The following is a 22,602-nucleotide window of genomic DNA, read 5'->3' as shown; positions in this document are numbered from 1 at the left end:
TTCCTCCCCCCTTTGCCCCTTATATTATTGCTATCCCAGTCTATATTAGGATAGTTGAAATCCCCCATTATCACTACTCTATGGTTTGTTGGTTTGTCTTCAAAAGGAACGAGAAAGCACATGTGTGAAAAACATGAATATCCGGTTCCGATACCCCCACCACCCACCCCCCCAAACCAGGTCATGCTATTGTGTCATTAGATATTGGGTAGTGCAGACATAATGCTAAATGTAAGATGCTCAGACCACTTATGGGAGTAACCAGTACCGCTATATGTGAGAGAATATCGAAGGCAAGACCCTGACATGTAACAGCTTTTTTTTTGTCCTTACTTCTTTATGGTTCTCCAGCCAGCAGCTGGGGGTTGATCTTACCTTCAGGCAACATGTGCAGTGTGAGAACATCAAGTCATGTGATGTCAATTTATATTTCCTTCTGGCTAACCTTGCACATTACCAGCCCTTATCCCTGTAATTCAGAAAGAATTCAAAATCCTCTTAAAAATGTGCCTCATGATTAGTCTTTATGTTTTAGCCTTTAATGGTCTTTAATAGCACATTTCTTCAAGTTGTGGAAATATTTTAATAGAAACTACCGGGTGTGAACAAAATTCAGGAAACTCAACAGGTAAAAAAGAGGCAAAAAATCCTGGAGTCTAAATGCTGCTGTCGTCACCTGCCTGATTTTAAAATAGCTGTCACATTATGGTTTATCTAAAATGACCCCACTCTCTCTCCCAAACTAACTACTTTCAATGAGAAGAGTTTAGAACTGAGCATAGCACAATGCAAGTCTAACTGACAATGGTAAACCTCAGGCATTGCTTATTCTAGCTGCAGTTCCAACCAAGCAACTTTCCCACACAGATGTCCCTATACTGGGGGAGGATCTCTGCACTAGATGCAGTAAAGTAGATTACAAAGAACAGGTTTATGATTTCACTACATCTAGGCTACAAAATTCCTGGAGCCCCAATGAGCCATGTGGAAGTGCAGCAGGGTGGGACTTCAGCCCATTGATATCCAAGGACACTGAGCCTATCAGAAAACATGGGTCAGCTGTTTTGCATCACGTTGCTTTCTAAAGTGCACATGGTCACAGGAGCTTGGGAGCTCTGAGAGCAGGGTAGCCTCCATCCCAAGTGGCTCATATTGGTTTGGAATATCTCAGACTCTAGGAACTCAGGTGACACTTAGAAGTGTTAGAATAGGCAGAGAAACCAAGTAATATTTTTGTAATAAATAACTAGAATTATTGATGTGATGACTGCTTCGAGGTTAGTTATCTTGTGGAACAATGGAAATTAGGTACTGTGCTGATGTTGAGGCTTATGTTTTTTATCTGGTGGCTAGCTGTGAGGAGCATGGATGTTATTTAGACCATAGAGAGAGGAGACTAATCTTTAATGAGCTAAGACCTCATAAAAATAAAAATATTGGCCTAGGCATTTGTGAAGGATCTGAGCCATCGAGTAGCATTAGCCACTGCACCTGCTTTATGTTCTTCATGGACCTCGGCTTCAACATCAGCAGTATCATCATCAGCCTCTCTGACATCCTCTAGGACATCGTCTATCAATCCTTTCCTGATTGCAAAGTTACAAAGAACACAGCTGCTACCATAATTCATGTGATGGAGCTGGGCGCATACTGCAAAGCATCCCCGGCACCAGAACTTTCCTTTAAGCATCTCAATGGCTTGTCAACTGTTGTTCTCATCATACCGTGTGCTTTATTGAAGTGCCTCTTCGCAGCACTGGCGGTCTTATGAAGAGACGTCAAGAGCCATGGGTATTCCTTCTCACCTAACAGCCATCCTGCTATTTGCCCCTGCTGTTGAAATAGAGCTGGGACACTGGAATGGCAAAGTATAAAAGCATCATGGCAGCTCCCAGCATATCAGGAGTTCATAGAAAATTAAAGCCTTTGCAGTTGATGGGGTTTACATTTGGGGCATGCAATGTCACATGGGTGCAATCTATAGCCTCCAAATCTAGTGATTCTGAAAAAAAAATGATTACCCTCTCAGTTCTTTGTCTGCAACCACCATGGCAGAGCATAAACTTAGCTGCACTGACAAAGAGGGTGATTTGCCTTTTCAGGATTGTACAACAAATTGGCTGATCTGGCAAAAGCCCTCTTTGGCTCCCTGGAATGAGCCTATACTTACAAGTTCAGAGTTGTGGGGCTCTATTTTAGCACCCGCTATCGGGTGCGTTCCTGGCGGGGGGGGGCTCCGAAAATCGGGGAATCCCGGAGCGGGTCGGGAGCCCGGCTCCAACCCGCCCACTTCCGGGTTCCCCACAGACGCGCCGATGTGCGTGCGCAGCCCCCGCATGTGGGACTCCCGCAGGCAATTAAAGCCAGCGGGGTGCCACTTGAGACTATTTACCTAGGTATTTCAGGTCATTAACAGACCTGATTAAGGGAATATGTCAGGAGGGGTGGGATTTTACAAACAACTGGGACTGTTTCCCGTACTGGGGGAAACACTCACAGTTGAAATGGACGTGTTGCAGCCATCAGCCAGTGGGAGCTGCAAAGGTCCATTTGACAGGTGGTGGGGGGAGACCCTCACTCATTGCAGGAGGTCACTCTGTCACTTGGGACAAAGTTTGGCCTCCACCACCCTCCTCCTGACAATAAAATTCACCAACTTGCACACTTACCCCGGTGTCCAGACACATGTACCTACCTTGCGGACCCCCTCAGATGTACATCTTGCGGATGGGGGCCGCCGTAGCTGCAGTCATGACCTCCTCGGAGGGCGAACAGCATCACCAGCCTCGCCGGCCAAGCCGTCCACCTCTGACACGTGGAGCTCCACAACACAGTGCTGTGACACATCCACCTGCACAGCAGGAGGGAGGGCAACCGCAGAGAGAGATACGTCGCAGGGGGCACTACCCTCGCCACAGGGTCCACAGACCGAGGCTCAGCTTCCTGGACCTCTCTGAGCAGCAGTGCACACGGAGGCTCAGAGTCACTCGACATGTAGTCGTGGACATCTGCAGCCTCCTTCATGCTGAGCTGCCTCCGGCTGGCCCGAGCACCATCTTCTTACCTGTCGCTGTCAATGTCACCACTGCCCTCAACAACTTCTCCTCCGCATCCTTCCAGGGTGCCACCAGGGACATCGCCGATGTCTCTGAGTCGTCTGCACAAAAGAGCCCTGCAAATACACCTACACCCACTCTGCAGTGACACAATGGGTGGCATCAAGTGTGGATCTTCATTGTGATCCTCAGGAAAGGGCATTATTGCACAAACCAGACAAGATTCGCAAAGACGTGGCAGTAGTGGTGCCAATATAATATGTGATGTGAGTTGGTCAGAAATTAAATATAAGTAAAAACCATGACAAACCCTCAAACACCCTTGTGCATTCCCTTCATGCTCACAACACGTTTGCCTTACGCTTCCTACTGCACATACGTGATGCATGCCTTGTGGCTGCAGCGCAGGTAGTGGCAGGTTGAGTGAGGCTGACCGTGAAAGAGATGCACGAGAGGGTGAGTATGAGATAGAGCCATGAGATTGTATGAGGATTGGGTTGAGTGGTAGTGGCGGGATGAGTACTGGCGAGGTGAGTAAGTGCAGGTAAGATGAGGATGAGCTTTGAGTGGGTATGAGGGGTGATGTGACAGAGTAGTGTTGGCAGTGCAGAAGGGGGTGTGGGGTGGGGGCGGTGATGTGGCAGACGGAGTGTAGGGGAATGAGTAAGTGTACTCACTTTGGCTGAGGTAATTGGAGTGCCTCCAGCACTTTATGCAGGTGGGCGATATGTTGGTGGTGCAGGTGACCTCCTCTGCCACCTCGAGCCAGGCCTTCCTGGTGGCAGAGGCAGGCCGCTTCCTTCCGCCCTCCGGGGGGAAGATCTCTGTCCTCCCCCTCCTCCTCACCCCATCTAATGATACCTGGAGTGAGGCATCATTAAACTGGGAGCAGCCTTCCCCCTGGGCTGCTCCATGCTGTAATTTTTCCTATTTGTTGCAGCATCTGTCAGTGGAGGACTGCCCCTTTAAATCGGGCTCCTCCAGCTGACAGACCTTAATGCGCATGCGCAGCCCGCCCGACGCGCAGATCAGCAGTGGGGAACCCGGAAGACCAGGTAAGTGGATCCAATTAGGCTGCGATCGCGTGGGGGGCAGACTGATTTCACTGGGCGCAATCGACCCCCCTCCGAGAACCCGCAGCCCTGGCAATATCGAGCCCGTGGTCACTTTCTCTGCCACAGTCAGAGCTGTCCATGTTGTGCACCTCAGCTGCAGATCTGGCTATAGCAACGAACAGAGCTCGTTCAAGGCTTAATGATTGAAGCACAACATCCAGCAGCACAGCTCATGAGAAAGATCTGTTTCTACACTTCATAAAATAGTGCCATGGGATCCTTAATATCCACCAGAACTACCATAGTCAGCAGAGAAGACCACAGTTTGACGCCACACCCAAAGGATTATAATGCAGTACTGAACAGCAGTGTCAGCCTAGATTAGAACAGGTTTTGAATTCACAACCTTCCAACTCAGGGGCAAGAGTCCTACCAACTGCACCAAGCTGAGTTAAAACATTTAAAAATAATGATTATTCTCTGAAGATAAATTTAGACAAACCGTGTGGGCTCAATTTTGCTGGGAAATTGCGGGTGCGTTGGGGGCTGGGGGTGGGGGCTCCGAAAATTGGGGAAATCCCCTTCGGGTTTGGAACTCAGCTCCAACCCGCAGACTTCTGGGTTCCCCACTGTTGCGTCTGGGTGTGCGCGCGCCTCACGAATGCGGAAGTCCCACCGGCAATTAAAGCCAGCGAGATGATACTTGGCACAATTGTTTAGATAGTTTAAGTAGTTGAACTATATAATTTTCTCCACATTGAGGCAGGGGTGCGATTTTGAAGGATCCTCAGCGTGTTTCCCATGCTGTGGGAAACATTCCATGTTCTGCCAGACGTGTTTCAGTCAGCAGCCAGTTGCACATTCAAATGCTTCTTTGACAGATGGGGAGAAAAGGTTGCTTATTGCAGCAGGGCACTCAGTTCTTTCAGACAAAGTTTTGGCTGAGAGATCTTTGTGTTTTCACTGAAAATTCTTTCCACTCACAATTCTTCTGTTCACACATATTTAACTACTTTGCGGACCCCTCAAACTCACACCGTCAGGATGGGGGATGCCATGGCTGCATTCACCACTACAGCCGAGGACCATCACCATCACCAGCCTCGCCAGGCACGGCGTCCACCTCTGCCACTCGGAGCTCCACAACACAGTGCTGCGTCACAGACACCTGCACAAGAGCACAGAGGGCAACAACAGAGAGGGGTGCTGCTTGAGGAGGCCCCATCCACATCTGCCACCCACATGGAGGAGGAGGAGGAGGAACCCATGGGCAGAGCAACAGCTCACCTGGCTGCTCGTGAGGCCAGGGAGTCACTGATATGTGAACGGTTCTCCTAACATCAGAAAGTGTAAACAGTCCAGTCCTCGCATCACCTGGAAAGAGCAGCACCCACACCAGGCCGCCCACCCCTCCCTGCACAAAACAGTCCTGCAACTACACATACACCCATTGTAAAGTGATCCAATGGGTGGCATCAAGTGTCGCTGTTCGTGGTGAACCTCATGAAAGGGCCCTCTCACAAAAGCCAGCCAAGAATGGGCAAGATGTGGCAGCAGTGGTGACAATCATAAAATTTAATGTCACTTTAACAAAAACTAAATATAAATGAAAATCGTGACAGTCTGTCAGACACCCTTATGCACACCCTTCTTGCTTACAAAACCTTCGCCTTTCTCTTCCGACTACTCCTACGTGGTGCATCCCCTGTGGCTACAGCAGAGGTAGTGGCAGGTTGCTCTTGTTCATGCCCTGACCAATCAGATGCTTTGGGCCTACACCCTCTGGGTTTTGGTGCCTGTGAGGGCCCCTCCAAAGATTGCTCCACCTGCACCTGTGCAGGGGCAGACTCGGCCACCTGGAGAAGGGGCAGCATTGCGGGTACGAGTTGAGAAGGGGGCAACGGGTGAGACGTGGGGGCGCTTTGAGTGGCTTCCCCACTTCCGTATCCCCTTTCGCCATCATTCCTCTCCTGGGCCAGGGCCACATCACTCCTACCATTCTGCTGGACGAGAGTTTGGAGGACATGTGTGAAGCCTTGTAAAGCCAGTGCTAGTGTATCTGTCTGCCTGATTAAAGCGGCAGAATGTTGTTCAGCCTGAGTCCAAACGACCGTTGTCAGGGCCTGAATGGACTCATTTGTGAGCCATGCTTGAAGCTCAACGGAGGCTAGCCTTCCCTCCATCGCAGACATTCCCGCACTTACCCGGGACACTATCTCAGAGATTCCCTCACGTCCCTGTGACAGCATCTCAGAGATTCCCCCCTGTACCTGTGCGACTATTTCACTCATGCAGGAGTTGGACTCATCCATCCTCTGCGCGATTGCGGAGAGTGTGCGTGGCACCTGTTCCAGTACCTTGCAAATGTGCTGCAGTCCCTCGATCATTCTCCTTTTTAAGGATGGCCCCCAGGATTCAGCATCTGCATCCAGCTGAGCAGAGCCTGGAGAGGAGTGCTCCCAACGACACAAACTCTCTGCAGCTGCCCCTGCCACCAGTGTCTGCTCGTGCTCACGTGTGTGGTAACTCACCAGGTGCCAACCCAACTAACTGAGGACTAGGACCCACTGAGGTGTGAGTATCTGCACTGGTGGATGGCTCGCTCAGATGTGACGGTGCCCCCTCAGAGGCCGGGAGCTCCTCTGAGGAATCACCCTCTGCCGTCACTGCGGTCATTGAAGGGCCTGTAAGAGAACAGAAGGCAATATTAAGCATGATCACAGATGTGTCATGTTGCGATGAGCATACTGAGGTGTTGAAGATGGCGAGGCATGTTAACATCAATTCATATTGTGTGTGCTGAATGTTAAAGTTGTGTCACCAGACGTTTGTCGGGTACCAGTCTCGGCGTCCCCAACGGACAGGCACTCGAGGGTTCGGCTCAGCTCCAGTGCCTCCTGCTCCGCCTCTGGGAGGACGACGATTTGTTGTGGCCCCCCTCCGGTCCTTGCCCTCTCCTATGCATTCTGAGCTCTCTTCTCCTATAAGGAGAGAATGTACAGACGCATGAGTGAGTGATGGTGAAGTGGCCAACCGAAGAATGCATTGGTTTGGGTGCGGCTGACCGTGAAAGAGATGCACCAGAGGGTGAGTATGAGACAGAGCCATGACATTGTATGAGGATTGGGTTGAGTGGTAGTGGTGGGGTGACTAATGGGGAGGTGAGGAAGTGGTGAGTAAGTGCAGGTAAGTTGAGGATGAGCCTTAAGTGGGTGTGAGGAGTGATGTGATGGAGTAGTGTTGGCAGTGCAGAATGAGTTGGGGGGTGGGGGTGGTGATATGGAAAACGGTACGGAGGAGAATAAGTAACTGTACACACTTTGGCTGACCTAGTTCGGTCATTGAAGCGCTTCCTGCACTGGATCCAGGTGCGTGAGATGTTGCTGCTGCTGGTGACCTCCTCTGCCACCTCGAGCCAGGCCTTCTTGGTGGCAGAGGCAGGCCACTTCCTCCCGTCCGTGGGGTAAAACAGATCCCTCCTCCTCCTCACCCCATCCAGTAGCACCTGGAGTGAGGCATCGTTGAACCTTGGGGCAGCCTTGCCCCTTTGCTGCTCCATTGTGATTTCTGGTCTTTGCTTCAGGAGCAGCCATTGGAGGACTGCCCCTTTAAATAGAGCTCCTCCAGCTGACAGCCTGTGATGCGGGTGTGCAGTCCGCCTGCTGCGCAGCTTTCGGACGGCAAACCCGGAAGCCACGTTAAGTGGCTCCAATTGACCCGCGATCGCGTGGGGAACCGACATTTTTTATTGGGCGGGTTACCGCCCAATCACCCCCCCCTGCTGCCATCCCACTTCCACTCTAATATCGGGGACTGTATGTCCGTAGTCTGTTATTCAGGATCCAACTGCAAAACTGAAGCTGTTTTGGAACTAAATACTTAAGTGTCATTTTTATTTAATTTTATGTTGTGTTTGGACTTACTATTCTCCACTGCACAGGTGGTGTGGCTTTGTGCATTTCTGGTTTCTCAACGTCCTCTGCTACAGAATGGTGAATACAAATGTGCACATCTAAGAGATAAGCAGTGATATGATTGCTGATGCAGTGATATTATCAAGTCATTGTTTATATCCGTACTGAACAACAAATATCTTTAGGTTTGTTAAAAAGTTGGCTCTGACACAAAGTCTGTGCTGAGTTAGCTGTTTTTAACGAGGGCACCAGATGGGGTATCGTGATTGGCCTCAGTGGCTTGGGAGAAGTTAAATCAACCAGCATCCCCGTTACTCGTATATATTAAACCTGATTCATCATCACAGCTGAGCTTCCCATGGAAATAATTCATTATTTACTCTTTCAAACCATTTCAGGCCTCATGCCTTAACATTTGGACTACTGATTGTTCCCCTCCATCTCATAACATAACTTACAGAAACCAGATTTCTGCCAATGCTGCTATTTCTTGGGCCGGGAGGGTGGGGAGCAGGGAGCAGGGAGCAGGGAGGGATAGGATTCCTCTTCTTAAGTTATTTCCTCCCTTTTTTCCATTGATTAAATTGAGAAATCTAGGTTAGGAACCAATGTTCACCACCAACGCTGATAGGACTAAAACAGATGGTGAGGTATATCATAAAGTGTTGATTTCAGTTCCACGCAAAGGGCTATTAGTTAAACTCAAAGCTGTGGGAAATCCAAGTAAATTCTGAGAATGAATAAGAAACTGGTTGAAGGGTAGGAAATAACGAGCATTAGTTAGAGGAGTTATGAGTGAAGAAGTAATGAGTGAGATGCCCCATGTCTCACTGCTGGGACCACTATTGTTTCTCATTTACATAAATGACCTGAACTCAGAAACTCAGTGCATAGTGTGCTATTTGTAGATGATGCCAAATTAGGAGGGGCAGTGGAATTGGAAAAAGCAGCTCAGAAATTATAGAATGAGTTGGATAAAATATGTAAGGGGGCAGAACAATGACAGATGAAATCTAATACAGACAAGTGTAAAATACCGAGCATAGAAAGAAAAAAAGTGACACACCAATTCCATGAAGTGTCGAAATAGCCAAGGACAAAAGCGAAAATAACCTTGGAGTCGCTATAAGAACATAAGAACATAAGAAATTGGAGCAGGAGTAGGCCAATCGGCCCCTCGAGCCTGCTCCGCCATTCAATAAGATCATGGCTGATCTGATCCCAACCACAAATCTAAAGAACACAAGAAGTCGGAGCAGGACCCGGCCACATAGCCCCTGGGCCCTCTCCGCCACCCACAGGGCATTGACCGATCCGAACTCAGCTTCATGTCCAATTTCCTGCCCGCTCCCCATAACCCCTAATTCCCTTTACTTCTAGGAAACTGTCTATTTCTGTTTTAAATTTATCTAATGATGTAGCTTCCACAGCTTCCTGGGGCAGCAAATTCCACAGACCTACCACCCTCTGAGTGAAGAAGTTTCTCCTCATCTCAGTTTTGAAAGAGCAGCCCCTTATTCTAAGATTATGCCCCCTAGTTCTAGTTTCACCCATCTTTGGGAACATCCTTACTGCATCCACCCGATCAAGACCCTTCACAATCTTATATGTTTCAATAAGATCGCCTCTCATTCTTCTGAACTCCAATGAGTAGAGTCCCAATCTACTCAACCTCTCCTCATATGTCCGCCCCCTCATCCCCGGGATTAACCGCGTGAACCTTCTTTGTACTGCCTCGAGAGCAAGTATGTCTTTTCTTAAGTATGGAGACCAAAACTGTATGCAGTATTCCAGGTGCGGTCTCACCAATACCTTATATAACTGCAGCAATACCTCCTTGTTTTTATATTCTATCCCCCTAGCAATAAAAGCCAACATTCCGTTGGCTTTCTTGATCACCTGCTGCACCTGCATACCAACTTTTTGATTTTCTTGCACTAGGACCCCCAGATCCCTTTGTACTGCAGTACTTTCCAGTCTCTCGCCATTAAGAAAATAACTTGCTCTCTGATTTTTCCTGCCAAAGTGCATAACCTCACATTTTCCAATATTATATTGCATCTGCCAAATCTCCGCCCACTCACCCAGCCTGTCTATATCCCCTTGCAGGTTTTTTATGTCCTCCTCACTCTCTACTTTCCCTCCCATCTTTGTATCATCTGCAAATTTTGATATGTTGCACTCGGTCCTCTCCTCCAAATCGTTAATATAGATTGTAAAGAGTTGGGGACCCAGCACCGACCCCTGTGGAACACCACTGGTTACTGGTTGCCAGTCCGAAAATGAACCATTTATCCCAACTCTCTGCTTCCTGTTTGATAACCAATCCTCCACCCATGCCAGAATATTACCCCCAATCCCGTGATTTTTTATCTTAAGTAATAATCTTTTATGTGGCACCTTGTCGAATGCCTTCTGGAAGTCTAAATACACTACGTCCACTGGTTCCCCTTTATCCACCCTATACGTTATATCCTCGAAGAACTCAAGCAAATTTGTCAGACATGACTTCCCCTTCATAAAGCCATGCTGACTTTGTCCTATTAAATTATGCTTATCTAAATGTTCCGTTACTGTCTCCTTAATAATAGACTCCAAAATTTTACCCACCACAGATGTTAAGCTAACTGGCCTATAATTTCCAGCCTTCTGCCTACTACCCTTTTTAAATAACGGTGTTACATTAGCAGTTTTCCAATCTGCCGGGACCTCTCCTGAGTCCAGGGAATTTTGGAAAACTATCACCAAAGCATCCACAATCCCTACTGCCACTTCCCTCAAGACCCTAGGATGGAAGCAATCAGGTCCAGGGGATTTATCCGCCTTGAGTCCCATTATTTTACTGAGTACCATCTCTTGAGTGATTTTAATCGTATTTAGCTCCTCTCCCCCGAGAGTCCCCTGTTTGTCCAGTGTTGGGATATTCTTAGTGTCCTCTACTGTAAAGACTGAAACAAAATATTTGTTCAGCATTTTTGCCATCTCCATGTTTCCCACCATTAATTTCCCGGTCTCATCCTCTAAGGGACCTATGTTTGCCTTAGCCACCCTTTTTCTTTTTATATAGCTATAAACTCAATGCTTAACCAACCAATGTAGAGTAGCAATCAACAAAGCCAATAGAATGTTGAACTATATAGCCAAAACAGTAGAATACAAAACAGAAGAAGTCGTGATAAAACTGTACAGTGCTCTGATCAGACCACACCTTGAATACTGCGCCCAGTTCTGGTTGCTGAGAAGCAACGGTTGCAGGCATTGCAGGCTGATCCCTAGGGTCAAAGATTTGAGTTATGAGGAAAGACTGGAGGGACTTGAGCTTTTCTGCCTGGAACGGAAATGGCTGAGAGGTGATCTTCTAGAGGTATATAAGATGATTAAGGGTTTGAAAAAGTAAATCCAGAATATTACTTTGAATTAAATTGTGAGACTAGGACAGGGGGCACAGATTTAACCATTAAAGGGCAAATTCAGGGCAAAACTGATGTCAGGAAATTTGTTTTCACAAAAAGGTGATAAAAGTATGGAATATACTCCCAGGAAGCATAGTGGAGGCAAAAATGTTGAAATGTTTTAAGAAACAATTGGATGCTAAACTGGGTAGCACTTTAGGACCTTTCTGGATGGATAAATTAAGATGGGCCAAATGGCCTTCCTCATTCATAATTATCTTATGATTTGGGGATTAAGGTGCACCAAGTTTGGGTTTTAAAAACCTGAGATTGGATTTTAAAAGTCAGACAGCCCAATATCCAGCTAACCTGTTCCAAAGATCATATCAATTCTACTTTGGACCTGAGAGCTAGCAGTTGCTGAGAAACGACTGGCTCGCACTCTGCATTTTCCCACAGTAAGCGAGTGATAAGGATTGTAATGACTGCTTCAGTGCCCTGCACCACAATGCCAAGTCAAAGTTACTCATAAGATGGCTGGCTAAAGGTGACCACAGGGACAGAAGCTGGCAATTCATCCTCCCATGGCATTCTTTCCACACTTTGGAGAAGTATCAAAAAGCCATTAAGTATTCAGAGTTAAAATCACAAGATTGCCTGTGGGCCATTGCAAAACACCACAGGTGCTGGACCAGGTTATGATGTGAGGGTAAGGGGAGGAGGGGTTCTGGACTGAACAAAGGTCAACTCAAATACTTACAACTCAATTATGCTAAATCTCTAAATAGGCATCATTAGTTAGATTTGCTCAGCATCAGCAGCTCTGGTTGAGATTGGAAGCATGATGAAAACAAGGTTCAGACCTGCTCAAGAAATGTGTCCCATTTAACAATGCTCATTCTACTGGACCTTGAAATACTTTTATCCCAGACACAGCAACCACAGGCTGCAAATAGTAACTGTGATCTTGTCTTTGTTTCACCAACAGAAAATAAAACAAAATCATTTTTCTTCCCAATCCTTGGAAGAGTTTGCTGGTTTTTGTTGCCTAAAGTAAAAATCCCTCCCTTTTGGTATAATGATCAGTTAACGTTAGTGTACCAAACTAATGACTTAGATTAGATGAAGTAAGTGAAGGTCAGCAGGCTCAAATCAGCCCTGAGGGCAGTCATTATAGAAATGTTCCACTGAAGCAAATCTGTTTTAATGCACCATGGAAGCTCGTGTGTCGGTCACAAGTGTAAACATTCCAGCTTTGACTTTCATGCCAATTGGTAAAAGAATACACACATCGGTAGTTAGGCCACGTCCTTGCATTTTACAGAAGACAAAGAAATCATCCCAGAGCTCTCCTAATGGTCCTGCATTCGATTCTCAACCTGTGCTGAGTTAGCTGATCACAGCTGGAGTACTACAGTTGGTCTCAGCCCTCTCAGAGTAGAGTGGGGGGGGGGAAATCAGCTGCAAGTCCTGCTCCTGATTTCTATCCAGTTACCCAAACCCAGCGAGTGCAAGTGCTTGGATAGTATCAGATTTGGCTGTGATGCCCTTCACAGTAAAATAGCTTGCTGACACTTGGAGGTAAATTTTTAGAGGCATGGAGCCTTGATATTTGCTTGTAGGGTTTGGGAATTCGGGCCTGCATCCATGCAGCCCAATCCACCTCATGTCCAAATTCCTGATGAGTGATTTCAAAATGAAAAGTGAAGCTGTGCTACCCTGCCAGCATGCATAGGCCTCATTACCATTTTATAACTATTTAAATGCAACCCTCGCTGGAATTCCCTTACCCGCTCAAAGCGCGCTGCTGACCCTTTTAAACTGGGTGCGTCATGGATCCTGGGGCCTGGCCTGTTCAAGCACGCTTTTAAAGGTAGCTAAATGTCCGTGTACAGAATAGTGCTTTATCCCCCCTGTTTTTCAAAAATTTATGCTGCACTTTGCTACATGCATTAGTTATTTTTGCTCAGTACTTTGTCAATCTTCGCAATTTTGGGTTTGTTGGCTACTAGTGCTTCCCTTCAGTCTTCTTGGTTTCTGCTGGCACAATATGGAATGGAAACTATGGGATATTCCTTTCCGGGTTCCAAACATTCTGGATATTTCAGATGAGGAAGGGGAGTTCACGAATGGCCACAAAATGCAAGTGCGATGACACTTGAGGCATGTTATATGCACCCATCACCTTCCTGGGATCCATATTTGTATCCTCCCCATGTACTTGGACATATTAGAGGACTGATTTCACCAACTGTACTTTATAAGACAGGCTGTGACACAATTGTACCATCTGCTGCAGGATGACCTGCAGTCAACATCTGGAACAAGAATGGCTCTTCTTGTTGCAGTGAAGGTTACCACAGTATGAAGCGTTCATGCTATTTAATTCTTCCAAACCACTCCAAGGGCATGTACCACACCAGGCAATCTGCATTACACACATGTATCGAGCAGGTGAGAGGTGCTATGTTTCCAAGGGGCAATCCCTCTATCACTTTCCCTGGACAGAATGCAGAGGTTTCATCAGGTGGTAAACTTCCCTTGAGTAAAAGGTATTGCAGATGGAACCCATGTGGGTATCAGAGTTCCTCAAATCAACCCTGAGGCAGTGCATGCCAAGAAAGCATTTGTGTTTAATTGATATTCAGGTGGTATTTGGTCACAGAAAGATCAATATGCACATCAGCTATTACCCAGGAAGCAGCCATGATGGCACCTGTGAGCAGCAAACCAAGGTGGCTGCATTTTTGGAAGGAAAAAAACACTGGAAGCTTGGCAAGGGAAGAAATGGTCCTTAGGAGGCCAAAACTAACCTCTGCATCCTTGGCCACTGAAATGCCTGAGAAATACCCTAAAAGAGGAGGGCCTTGGCCTAGAAGCCTGAGCAACTGGTTGCCATTCAATGTCTGCCACCTCCATCTGCAAGTGTGGCATCGAGCTTTGTCGTAATGAAATTGTGTGTGCAAAAGGGCAATGATTGAACTGGTACCTCTCAGAGGGTTTGGGAGTTGTCAACTTATGTTTGTGCTATGCTTGACAGGCCCTACAAGAAAGGTATACAAAAGAATGGGGAACAATTACCTTCACCTTTCTCCGAATACCAGCAAAGTTCTTCGTTATTCGTAGCTAGATTCAAGGGACCTGGGTGACTGCATCGACTTGGTCAGCAACCTCTTATCACGTAACTGGCACCTGTGCTTTTATTGGAGGATATCTTCAGCTCCATATAGGACCACCTTCCTTTGGGGCACATCTTGCAACAGAACCTCCAACCCTTCCTCATTAAAGGGACCAGTGATCCCCATGTTTCTGAGGTGTGCTACTATGGGTAGTTTCTCCGCTTTTCTGCCCCCACCACAATTTCCTCCTTAATGGCTAACTAAAGCCCTTTAAAGAGCTGTTGCCTTGTTGGATTTTCAGATCCTGAGCCACACCAAGCTCTCTGGGCAAGTTTCTCTTGTGCCTGCAGCTTATTCAAAAATAGGGAGGGGACTCTCATTGGGAAAATAAGCTGTGTGTTGCAGTCATAAGTAAGCCTGTGCAATGGACCAGCTCAACCTCACCTTTCCTATTATTGGAAAATCCTGGCTTTGGTGTCTAGGCTTACGTATGAAGAATGGTTGCTCAGGTGAGGCTGAAGAAGTCAGAATCCAGCAAGAGTCAGTGCCTTCAGGAAAGAGAGGATTGAAAAAATAAAAGTGTGCAGTGTTGGTACTCACGCTATAATACTCTCTGGTGAACAAACATTCTGTGCCAGCGAGTGGGGCAGGTGAACCCCACATTTTTATACAGATTTTAATGCCAGCAGTAATCCAGTTAAAATGAATGGTGTTATTTTAACGTAAACTAGCCCAATCAGAAAATCTAAGCGAGTTCCTCTCCCCTGATGAAGATATTAATTCCTTGCTTGGGTGCAGTTCCAATCAGCTTCCTCTCACAATGATTTCTTGGCAAAGAAAATGTTGCGCAAAACAACAACTTGCATTTATATGGTGCCTTTAATGTAGATAAATCTCCCAAATACTTCAAAGGTGTAAAGAAAAAAATGGAAACTGAGCCAAAGAAGGAGATATTAGAGAGGGTGACCAAAGGCTTGGTCAAGGAGACACAAAGGAGGTGGAAAGGCAGAAAGACTTGGGGGTAATTGGGGGCACAGGGCCTAGGCAGCTAAAGGCACGGCCGCTAATGAAGTGAAGGGAAGGGAGGGGGATGCACTGGAGCCCAGATTCAGAGGAATGAAGATTACAGGGGCGGAAATTGTACATCTGCGGGAGATTACAGAAATAGGGAGGGGTGAAGACATGGAGGGATTTAAACACAAGGATGAACATTTCAAATTTGAGGCATTGAGCCAATGTAGGTCAGCGAAGACAGAGGTGATGGGTGAGCAGGAATTGGTGAGGGATAGGATACAAGCAGTAGAGGTTTGGATGAGCTGAAATTTACAGAGGCTGGATGAGGGAAGCTGGCTGGGAGAGCATTTGGATGAGTCTGGAGATGACAAAGGCATCGATAAGGGTTTCAGCAGCAGATGGGCGGAGGCAGATGATGTTGCAGAGGTGGAAGTAGGCAGTGTTTTTGATGGAGGATATGGGGTCGGCAGCTCAGTAAGAACAAGTTATTCATTTTACATTTGCTTCACCTAGACAGTGTTTGTCTATTCCAGACAAGCAGTGCACTACCCACTTACAAAACAAAAATTGTTAATCTGTTGTTTATTGTGGATCAGACTATGTATTCAAAGCCTCTACACTTCCCCTGTATATTGAGCCATAGTGAGGTGGAAGCGATTACAGGCATGAAAGATCACAGAAATAAAAGCATTTTGTAAAACCGGTTGAATTTATTGTGGATGTTGACAGCACGCACCAATTCATTCTTTGTACAGTACAGAATAAATAGCAATCTAGATCTGTAGTCATTTCCTAATTATTATACATAATACCATCAAAAAGGCTAATGTAATATAAATTGGAATATAACTGAATTGTTCACAAATCTAGAAGCAACTTGATGAAACCAGCTGGTCTTTTCCTGCCCATCAGTTTCGTATGGATGTATAATTGCAAGGACTACATTTTTTTTTAAATTAGGAATTATACTGCTTACAGAATGAGTTCATGATGACATTTTAATACTGAACAGTATTGCACAATTTGATTGAATGACAGCTTAATCTAAATTCAATTTTGCATGGAACCTAATTCTTGAGAAGTCTTAACCTTGGACTATACCAATGTGTTTGTCAGCACTTTTATTGTCAAGGATTGAAAACTAATTGCCAGTAGCCTTGGCTACGAAGAACTGACTCAGGCTACAAAATTTAAAAGGATGAAAGCCCAGTTGAATACTGAAAAAAGAATCCCCACTTCATCCCTCTTTTTTTGCGAACCAAAATATAGGCTGTACTGTTTCCTATAACGTGTATGCAGAGTGTGCTACTCTTCTATAATATAAATGCAGGAAAGTGGAAATTCTGGCAGTGCCACTGCATCGCTGAAACTTCAACCGAGCAGAACTGTATCCACTGCTTTGTCCCCCGCCATGACCCTATCCTAAATCTTGGAGGCAGAGTCATCAACATATTTGGGCAGATGCCTGTGCCTGTAGTGGCAATTACAGGGGTTGACCACTCCACCTGAAATGGTGGGATGTCAGTGCAGCCCCTCGCTGCTCCGTGGGAGGGTCCTTAGACCACTCTGGCTGAAGAACGTACGGATTTAAAAGAATTTCTGATCTGGTCCCTTGTCGGAGGCCCCAGATTCAAACCGTAATCAATCGTTTTTTAAATTTCTTCTTAGTGAGGCCCACGTGTGGCGTGAACACGACTTCCTGCAGGCATATGTGCCACTAGCCGCACTGCTGGCATTAACTGGTGGGATCTCTGGTGCAAGCCTGAAAAGCCCCCTCCTCAGACATGCCTCCAGCTGACGCCAGGGTGGAGTAGAGAATTGCCTGCCTCCTCCAATGGAATTTATCGTCGCAGCTATAAAGGGGCAGAAACCCAGCAGAGACCAGGTTTGCACCACTTTCCAGCCTTGCACCTCAATTCCACCCCGTGAAAAAGTGGAATTTCTGGGCTAGTGTGTGTTATTACCCTGTTGTATATTGATAAACAGGGTGTGATATTCCTCTATTATATGTACAGAGTGTGCTGTTACCCTACAAGGTCTCTATTCCCCATATACAGGGTGTATGATTTCCCTACAAGGTGTATACTTATCAAGATTTATAGCTACAGTATAACCATGGCTTTAATAAAATATTCAGTCCCTGTGATTGTGAACAAGCTGCTCAATTTTCTTGCTGATCTAAAGATAGATTATATAGAATAGCAGACACTTAACCTTTGCTCTTGCAGTTTATTATATCATCTAATCTATTGTACGTTATTGCCTTGCAACACCGTCTCAGATAGTACAAGGCCTAGAGAGTACCCTATAGTCCACATAATCCAAGCAATATTACAGACTGCATTTTTAGACCATTTTGTTCAAACCTAAAAGACATTACTGGCAGATTTAAGCAAGCTATAGTTTTAAAAATGTAGTCATAAGTACTAGAACTCCCAGGTTCAATGCCCAGTCTGCAGGGAGAAAGTTGGAACAATATATTAAAAAAAAGGGAAAAAATGTTTCATTGTATTTATATTTTTCTTCACATCATCATTTCAAGTCAAAGTCGGGGAGCTATGATGTGGTCTGTGGACAACCCCTCCCCAATTCCTGAGCAACAGAAGATACCTTTCTGTAGTGACAAACTGGTTAGAACGGCATTTTCTTTCCTCCCGCCTTCTACCACAAGAACAGAGGATTCTAGTACCATTAGCAGTAGCCTGCATAAGCAAGAACAAAAAATTTCACATGGCAAGAACTTGCAAGGTACCATTCAAACAGGAGCCCACTGTGTGGAGTCTAAAATTCTATGCCTACACTGAAGAACCCTTACAGCTAAAGAAAATCTGAACAAAATCTCTTTGGTTTTGTATAAAATAATTTATAAATCACAATTCACTAGCTTACTCTCCAAAACAAAATGGCTGTGATCATTCAGCAGGGACAATGACAGCGGCTGCAGCCCTCATCAATTACATGGTTGGGAATTCACTCTCAAGTTGGAAGAATGTAACTCTGGAGTTTTGTAATGCTCTATGGCATTTTTGGATGTGTTCAGAGTGCTCGGTTCCTCACCGACACCACCTTATCTACAATAATGAAACATTGCCATTCACGTTGGTCAGTTGCTAAACATTCCTCCCTTCGTCTGTCCTGAATGTATTGCTTTCTTGCCAGAGTATGGTTCCACTAATACCAGTAGTCCTCTGATGCCTCATCCAAATCATTCTCCATGTGCGAACCTAGTCGGTAAATGCCAGTTAATTCGTCCATGGGGAGAGCAATATGACCAGGGCTCATGTCATCTTCACCTGATATCCACATGTACACTCACAGCAGAGGTCACGAGACAGCCATCGGGGGTGGGGGGGGGGCTGCAGGGGAGAAACCCAAGCCAAAGCCCTCTTCCTTAATCCAGGGGTGCTAAGGCAAATTGTAGCATCCCTACTCCTACAGTGGATGAGATCAGCTAACTCAATACAGAGCAGTGTACAAACTCATTGAGCTATTAAGGGGGGGCCAACAATCTATCAATATATAAAAAAAGAGCATCACCTTTTAAAAAATCAAATATAAGCTAATGTAAGCTAAGGAACAAGGCTTATTTCAGATTCGGATAAATATTTTTATGAAGCCATCATACTATTGGAATGCAAGTTGCCTGTGGGCCGAGTGCATTGGATATTTTTGGTCTCTTGTCATGGCTCATTTCTTAGATGTAAAAGTTTAGCTGCAGTTTCTACTGCCAATCCGATTTGTGTTGCATTACAAACCTTAAAGATTATTACAAAGACATTTATATTATTCTCAAAAGCCTCTATCTCCCCTCCCTAAATTACGCAAATGGTTTATCAGCATCCCAAATGTACTAAAAAGGAATACAATTGAAAGCAAACACTTAATGTTTAAATCCCCCACCCTAAACAACTCAGAACTCCAAAATGATAACAGATTGAACTATACCAACACACTATTACTACAGAGGCCATCGAGAACATAAAGAAGCAATAGTGGCTGTTCCGTGTATTCTTCAAGCCTGGTACTTGGCTCTGGACAGTTCTTTGTTTTCTCTTAGTTAACTTTTGAAAATATCCCCCTTTGCAGGACTCATGTACACTCTCTATTCCAGCAGCGTAACAGTGAATCATACACAATGGGATGATATAAACCAAGGCCTGGATTCCTTCCTGGAGTGTGTCCCCCTTCCAATGCTTGTATTGGTGTAGCTGCAAACTGGTAAGAGGCCCACCGCTCACCAGATTCTCCAGCTTTAATGTTTATTGGCAAATTGGAGGATTTACAAGGCTTCACAGGGGAGGAACCATTCTATGTATAAGAGCAACTGTCACTCTCTATCTATAAAAGAAACTCCACAGAGGAGCCCAGTAGAGTGTTTTGAAAATGATTATTTAACCAGCCTGAACCCATCGAGGGCCACATATTTACCATTCACAGCACATTTCCGTCAGGTGATCTCTTCCTGTCGCGCAGGAGCACTGATAACGTCTGGATATAACTGCGTGGTTTTTAACTCCCAGGCAGAAAACAGGAGGGGGGTGGGGGGTGTGTGCCAAACTTCCCGCCTAGGTGTCTCCATGGGAGACCTAGGAGATTTTAACATCCCACCGGCCAGCTACCTACCTCAAATGGGCATAAAGAGGCAGTTGGTCAGGTAAGTCGCGGGGGGGGGTGGGGTTGCTGCTGATCCTGGCCCTGCAAAGGAAATAATTTAACTATCTTTTGGGGCCTCCGCTGGGTGTCAGGCAGATTTCATTGGTTGGAGCAACCATGGTGGTTGCTCTGGCCATTAAAATTGCCTCGTGGCCCTATCTCAGAGATAGGACCCCGATTAGCACATAATGAGGCACGTGCCTGACTCAGGCACACGCCTCAACCATCCAGCATTAAAACGGCCTGCAGGACAGTATCCGAGCAGGATAAAGAACTGCACGATTTTAACTCCCGTTCTGCCCGGGTGAAGTGTGTTAAAATGTCCCCTAATGTATTTTTTATTGGCCTGTCATTTAACAGCCAAAGATCTCTGAAAATTGTGGAATTTACAAACAACACTTTAATTTTAGCTAGGCAATCAAGAATTTGACAACAAGCTCCAGTTTGCGTAACTATGGCCCCTTCCTGTTCACTTTGGCACAACTTTACACCACTGTCTAAATCCAGGAGAGCTTGAGGCAAATTAACTCGGTAGAATATCCAGAAAACATAAAAAGTGTGAATAAGAGCCTGCACTTCCGCCAAAACAGAGAATATGTTGAGAATTAGCATATTTAAACTCGTTAAAACCTCTGCTTTTCATTCTACCCACGGCAGACCCGGTGTAAATGGGACACAGACTCTCTGACGGCAGCACTGCTCATTTGATCTTTTTTTAAAAAATATTGTTTTTGTGAATTTTGTGCTCATGAGGTGACTGATGTTAGTGCTAGGAAATGGCACTCAGGGTCAAAAAAAATGTAACATTTTACAAGTGTTCTTAAGTAGGTGAAATGAATTTGAAAGGAGGCCTATACCGGGAAGGACGGCTACAAATATATAGGGGTAAATTTTCCAACTATGTGCTCCTGGTGTGAAGCCTCACCTGGCGGAAGTACATATTGGGAAATCACGCAAATGCAGTCCGTGGTTTTAATGGATGGAAAATCACGGTCTGTGTCCACGCAGTTTCCTGAGATGCGCTTCTGGCTGGTGAGGCTCTGCCCCTAGAATGAGCAATCAGAAAATTAACCCTGTAATGTCAGCCCATAACATTGCCACTGCACCCATGTGGGAGAAATGCCACCTCAAATTATATGCAGCCAGATGGCACAAGGGCAGATGGAGTTCCAACTTTACGCGCTCCTTCGATATTACTCGCGTTATCATCAAAGAAAATGTGAGGTTGGATGTGGGCTAAAATGGGACCTTTTGGAGACCCTGCCATAAAGAAAGCTTCATCTATCTTGAGCCCCCAGTTACGCAGAGTTTTAATGGCTCGTACACCCAGGTCGTTGCCACTTCTCGCCGTCACCAGGTACGTGCAGATCGGGTCATTCTCCGGGCTAAACTTCTTTTTCATCTCTCCAAGAATCATGGCAAATGCCTTGAATGGGCCCTGTCAACAGAATAGTTAAATTACCAATAGGGTAACAAGGAGCTTTTAAAAAGCTTTTTAACGGATATCTTAAAGATATACATGGTGGTGGTTTACGCAAAATTAAAATTCTTGTAGGAAGAAGAAGGGGGCCACATACTGCTTGGATAATAAGAGTTTAAATGGGGTCGAGGAGCAGAGGGATCTGGGGGTACAGATACAAATCACTAAAAGTAGCGACACAGGTTAATAAGGCCATAAAAAAAGCAAACCAAGTACTGGGGTTCATTTCTAGAGTGATAGAATTGAAAAGTGGAGAAGTTATGTTAAACTTGTATAGAACATTGGTTAGACCACACTTGGAGAACTGTGAACAGTTCTGGTCTCCATATTATAGAAAGGATATAGAGGCACTGGAGAAAAGGTACAAAAAAGATTTACTACAATGATACCAGAATTGAGGGGTTATACCTATTAGGAAAGATTGAGCAGGCTGGGGCTCTTTTCTCTAGAAAAGAGAAGACCAAGGGGTGACCTGATAGAGGTCTTTAAGATTATGAAATGGTTTGATAGGGTAGACATGGAGAAGATGTTCCCACTTGCAGAGACCAGAACTAGGGGCCATAAATATAAGATAATCACTAATAAATCCAATAGGGAATTCAGGAGAAACTTCTTCACCCAGAGAGTGGTTAGAATGTGGAACCCGCTACTACAGGGAGTGGTTGAGGCGACTAGCATAGATGCATTTAAGGGGAAGCTAGATAAACACATGAGGGAGAAAGGAATAGAAGGGTGTTCTGATAGAGTTAGATGAAGTAGGGAGGGAGAAGGCTCTTGTGGAGCATAAACACCGGCATAGACCCGTTGGACCAATTGGCCTGTTTCTGTGCTGTACATTCGATGTAATTCTATGTAAATGAGTGGCACCACTCGCATGCTGTAACTGGCAAGCCTATGCTTAAATGGCTGTGACATAAGT

At 45.7% G+C, this 22,602-nt stretch overlaps 1 protein-coding gene across 2 annotated transcripts in view; it reads right to left on the bottom strand.

The window, feature by feature from the left end:
* Window positions 1-16,240: 16,240 nt before the first annotated feature.
* Window positions 16,241-22,602, bottom strand: part of LOC137327916 (cytosolic 5'-nucleotidase 1A) — a 63,504-nt gene continuing 57,142 nt past the window's right edge. For both annotated transcript variants that reach the window (XM_067993850.1, XM_067993851.1), the window contains exon 7: window positions 16,241-21,641. In XM_067993850.1, coding sequence (XP_067849951.1) covers window positions 21,336-21,641 — 306 coding nt within the window. In that variant the 3' untranslated portion in view covers window positions 16,241-21,335. The remainder of the gene's footprint in view (window positions 21,642-22,602) is intronic.

Source organism: Heptranchias perlo, chromosome 12, assembly GCF_035084215.1.
Source record: "Heptranchias perlo isolate sHepPer1 chromosome 12, sHepPer1.hap1, whole genome shotgun sequence".
NCBI lineage: Eukaryota > Metazoa > Chordata > Chondrichthyes > Hexanchiformes > Hexanchidae > Heptranchias > Heptranchias perlo.
This window is presented reverse-complemented; position numbering and strand designations above follow the sequence as displayed.